Source organism: Merops nubicus, unplaced genomic scaffold, assembly GCF_000691845.1.
Source record: "Merops nubicus isolate BGI_N331 unplaced genomic scaffold, ASM69184v1 scaffold12895, whole genome shotgun sequence".
Classification (NCBI taxonomy): Eukaryota; Metazoa; Chordata; class Aves; order Coraciiformes; family Meropidae; genus Merops; species Merops nubicus.
This window is the reverse complement of record NW_008607727.1, coordinates 39,437-44,649: the sequence shown is the minus strand read 5'-3', so window position 1 is coordinate 44,649 and position 5,213 is coordinate 39,437. Positions and strand designations below refer to the sequence as shown.

Sequence of the window (5,213 nt, the reverse complement as noted above, 5' to 3'; positions counted from 1 at the left end):
GGTTAATTTAATCCCTTGGCCAGAAAAAGCAGATGAAGTGGCTCAAGCCATCAGACCCCTGCTGATAACAGCCTCACGGTGGAACATGCTGGTTTGGCTCTCGCTGGTCCTCCTGATCTCTCCCCCACCTGTGGCTTTGTTGAAGTGGACAGAGAGGCATCCACAGATAGTCACTAGTGAGCTGGCTTCATTGAAAAGCAGAGCTGGCAAGAAAGGCTGAAGAGTGCCTAAAAGTTACACCTTTATCGTAGATTTGATGCCTGTGCAAAGCTAGAATCCAGTCTGCTAATGTCAGCTTCAATAGGTTTTTCCCTTGATTTTTGTCCCTGCAGTGAATCTGGGGAATCAATGCAGCTGCTGAAAGTGAAGCAGAAATTATCTGAAATCAAATTGTCCATCCCCCTTCTCCCATGCATGTCCGTGTAACCTGGTGGAGGCTGCGTATATGCAAAGGAGAGACTAAAGTATGGCTAATGTGGCTGACTGGGATTAAATCCAAGCAGGACCAAGCAGAATATTTTACTCAACCTCCCTCCCAGTCTGACTGAAACCCCAGGCTGGTTTACTGTCGAGAGCCAGCTCTGGCTAGAATTATGTGTTGAGCACCTGATACCGCGGCTACCACTGCCAAGTGAAGGGCAGCCAAACCCGAGTCCCCTGGTGCCACGTGCCCATTGGCATGTTGTGTGCAGTCCTTCTGTCCAAGATACTTGTTTTGCTTCATGCTGTGTTCTGTTCTCTCCCCCCCCCATCCACCCCCAGATGTTTGCTGCCGAGGAGAATGTAGATTTTCGGATACACGTGGAGAACCAGACACGAGCGAGGGACGACGTGAGCAGGAAGCAGCTTCGGCTCTATCAGCTCTACAGCAGGACAAGTGGGAAACACATCCAAGTGCTCGGCAGGAGGATCAGTGCCAAAGGAGAAGACGGAGATAAATATGGTAAGAATATTTACTGAGATCCTCTGAGACTCCAGGTCGAAGGCTTTAATCCTATGTGTTGGGCTGGGAATCTCTTGGGAGAAAAATAAGAAGAGCAATTAAAAAAAAAAAAACAGGATAAAAGGGGATAAAAAGCCCTTTCCACATTAAGAACATGGAAATTTATTGGTGTGTGATGGTGCTTGAAGAGAAAGATCTTTTTCTGCCCAATGGATGAGCTCACAGTGCATCTACTGTAACTCATAAACCATACCCGCTTTGGTGATTTGGGATGTTCTTTCCCCGTGAACTCTGGACGTGAGTTTGGGTGAATCCAGTGCATCAATGAGGCACTCTCATTTTTCTAGGCAGGGGAGATATTTGGTTTGAGCTGAACCTAAGCAGACTTCAAAGCTTTGAGAGTACTCCAGAGTACTCTTTAAGCTGAATCTTGAGGCATATGGATCCTGCAGGAGTGCAAATAGTTGAATATCCCTTGGGCTAGGAGCAGCTTCAATTATTCTCATGGTAGTTTGCACACAAGTGACATGCTAAAGATGCTGCTAGCAGGCTGAATTAGGAAAAAAACTCTGTAACTGTAGTCCATTTTGAGATGGTTGCAGCAGAGATACTTTTGCTGGCGCTGCTTGCTGGAAGGATTTTAGGGCTGTTCAGAGAACTAGTCCCTTTTCTTTTCTGGCTGTACAACCCCCTGTGTCCATGTGTTGCTGCAGAGGTGTGTGTATGCGGTGGCTAGCATGCATGTTCATGTGAGGTTGACTTGATGTGCAGCACTGCTGAGAGGTGGAGGTGGGCTGCAGTGCTGGCAGGTCAAAATCTGGGAAGGATTGTTCCCTTGAAGCTTCAGGCAGGATGAAGTGCACACCATGCCTAGCACAGAGGGCAGCAACTACGGCTGCCAACATGGGCAGAGGAGCAGGGTGAGCTGCACCACGCGGGAGGTGATGCTGGAGAGCACCTGGCTGGTGTGAAATGAACCCCCATGGCTGCTGGGCAGAGTCACCCCATCTCTCAGAGAAAGCCCTGCCCTGAGGCCTCACCAGCCTTGTCCTTTTTCATTCCCAAATTTCCAGATAAAACAGGGGTGGAAAGTGCCACTTGGCTGCTAATTATCGTGTCATTTTATTGCATTCATCCTCTCAAGGTTTGATATGTAAACCAGTCGCTGGGAGCTGGCTGCTGTCTTCCCAGGAAACACTCTTGCCCACGGTGACTGTCAGGTAACATGATGCAGTTCTCCCCTCCATAAAAGAAGGCAGCATTTACAGTGGGGTGCAGGAGGGAAGTGTGCCCATGAGCAGCTGACAAGTGCTAATTTATGTGTCAAAGCCCATCTTGTCCCCTTCATACATATGCAATCGTGTCTGAACCACAAATCCTGAGGCGGGAGCGCACTCGTGGCCACTGCGATGCTGCACGGTTGCAGAGCCTGATATTTCTGCTCTGGGGAGCTCGCCACCAAATCCTCTCTGCTCCTGGGTTGCTGGAAGCCTTCTGACAACCCAGAGTGCTCCGGCCGTGGAGGCCTTTTGCTGGCATCCTGCCTGATCACTCCCCCGTGCTTCCAAGAAAGGTCCTCGGCGCGTGGAGCTGCAAAGCCTTCCCAGCCCTAGCTGAAAGGTTATGGAAATCTGTTCATCATCCTGCTTGGCACGGGAACGCTCAGAGCATGATAATCGGAGAGACAGTGAGGTGAGACGAGGAGGTCCAGGATGTGACCACGCAGAGCTCCTAGCTGTGATAATGAAGGGGGGAGAGATGTCAGAGTTACTGAAGTGAGAACCATCTGTGTTGCAGCCAAAACTGGATACAAAGGCAATGACACAGGATTCATTATGTGCTGGGAACCCCTCCCCCCGAGGCATTATTATGGAGTAACCTTTGATCAAGACCAGAGAGAGGCTTAAACCAGGTCTGGGGATCTCAACAGTTGCAAACTTTTGATCCACATCTCCGTCTTGCCGGTGGGATCTGCCTCTGAAGGAGGACACCTTTCCTCTGGAGCAGCAGATGGCTGGCTTTCCTCCTGCCCTTTTTCTCTTCCCAGTTTTGCTGCCTGGATGCTGGCACGGTGCCAGAGCCAGGCTAGCCCTGGGCAGTGCCCAGCTCCTTCGTTGGCTACCTGTCCTTGCAGAGGATTCAGTCTCCCACAGCTTCTCCACTGTCTTAACCCTGTCCGCACTGGGGATGTGGAAATGCTGGTGGACATAATGTGAGTTGATATCCCAAGGATTTACAGCCCACGCAAGATTTTGGGTGGACAAGCAAGAGCCAATGCCTGAGAAAAGCCAAGAGATGTGGGAAAAAGGGGCCCGTGTGCTGGCTCCAGCCCTGAATTCTCCCAGCAGCTCAGTCCTATCAAGAGAAGGTAACATTAAGCAAGGGCAAGGCAGATTCAGCCTTAATGTGAGAAGCTCTGTTGAGGGGGTGGCTGTGGCTGAAGTCCACAGTGCTCATCACCACCAATTAGCACCAGCCAGTTTCAAGGATGGGGAAGCTAATAACATTTTAGCACCTCTTTCCCCTCTCCTCCCATACATTCACAACTGGTTAAAGAACAGTGTCCAAGTGAAGAGGTGCTTTTTTTTTTTTTCTCCTTTTCTTTTCCTTTTTATTTTTTTTGCACATATACAGCTTCCAAATGGCTGGTGTGGGAGGTTTGTCCTGCCTTTGAAGGGAGGTTTGTTTTATTGCAAGGTTTTATTGACTTCTGTAAAACTTCTCACCTCTTGGTTGAAGAGAATGCCCAGAAAAGAGGGGAGGTGGCAGATCTCAGGCAGCGAATTGCTCATTTCCAGGCAGCCACCACAAGTACAGCAAAATGACCAGCCAAGCCCTGGTTCAGGGAGAGAAGATGCTGCGGGGCCAGGAGAATCTGGCCAGAGGAAGCTCCCTTGAATGTTTTATCTGGGTCTGTAAATGCCACATGCAAGGGAAAATGCATACTCTCCAATGCACAGTTTTGCTGGCATAATAATTCCAGTATGTAATTTTTGGTTTATACCTTCTTCAGGGCCAAGATCTGGCCCCATGTGTCAAATTATTAAATGGCAAATTAAGTCAGTTAATAGAATTAATTGAGTCGATGTAATCCTTTTAATCAGATGGATTTGATCCCTTCTCAGATGAATTAGAATCCATTAACAGATAAGTCAATTATTGGACTAAATTAAATCTAGTAATAATGCCTGCTGCTCACAGCAACACTAATTAATCTAAATACACTTACCTATCTCTTAAGGTTGTGGGTTTTTTTCAGGCTTAATTGATGTTCCTAAAGTGCTCCAAGATCTTTAGATAACAGACGATCTATGTGAGCAAAATATTATCTCTTAACAGACTATAAACTAATTAAAAGACTGATCTATTTACAGATTGCATTTTTGCTTTAATCTCTTCGACCTATTCAGGAGGAGTTTGCACTGGCCCAGAAAAACAATATTCCTGGTATAAGCTTATTATTACTTTACAAGTTCCTAAGTGGCCCTTTCATTCAGAAAATGAAAGGGGGAAGGAGAAAAAACCACCATTAAAGTGCTGACAAAAAAAAAAAAAAAAAAAGGACCTGGAACCTTTATATTCTACCTCCGATAAATGGTACAGATAGGGAAGAGAGGGATCAGTGACCTGAAACCTTAGATCCTTTCATTTATTTTCATTTCACAAAAGGCAGAAGACATTCTATCCTGTTTGCTCACGATCTTTGTATCCGGCGCAGTTGGGGAGACAGAGCTCTCTTGGTTGGGTGAAGGCATTTTTTGCCTCATTTGTATTTCACAGCCATGTGATTTTTGTTTTAATTCATCCCTGGCTACTGCTGTCCTGTGGGATGATGAGAGGTGATAGCCGTTAGGAGAGGAGGGGGGGTGTGAGAGGTCTGTGGGCTTGCCCTCTCTGTGGAGGGGCGAGTCCTGCGGGCTGGGACGCCGAATATGTAGGTAGGTTGTTAGCGTGTTCCAGGTGTCTCTCTGTCTGGTGGTATTTTGTCCATTGACCTCAGCTGTCACAGTTTAAAAAAAACCCTCTTGGGTCCCTTAGAAGGTTATAAACCATCTATTTTATAAACCTTCTCGCCTACAGCATGGGAAGCTTCAAGGGGCGGCACGCAGGTATGACATCTCTCCTTAGCATCCCATCGCTGCCAGCGTCTTCAGCCACCCAGGGGGGTGGACCCTGAGCCAGTGAAGTCCTCTCAAAGACTCCCCCTGACTTCAGTGGGATTTAGCTGAGGACTCAAGAGATCCTTCTGGGACAGGAGGTCTGGGGACGT

General features: G+C 47.8%; 1 protein-coding gene across 1 annotated transcript in view; it reads left to right on the top strand.

Moving 5' to 3' along the window:
* Window positions 1-762: 762 nt before the first annotated feature.
* The window catches only part of FGF18 (fibroblast growth factor 18), a 43,199-nt gene continuing 38,748 nt past the window's right edge, over window positions 763-5,213 (top strand). Inside the window, exon 1 of the mRNA XM_008940045.1 lies at window positions 763-943. Within this exon, the coding sequence (XP_008938293.1) occupies window positions 763-943 (181 nt within the window). The remainder of the gene's footprint in view (window positions 944-5,213) is intronic.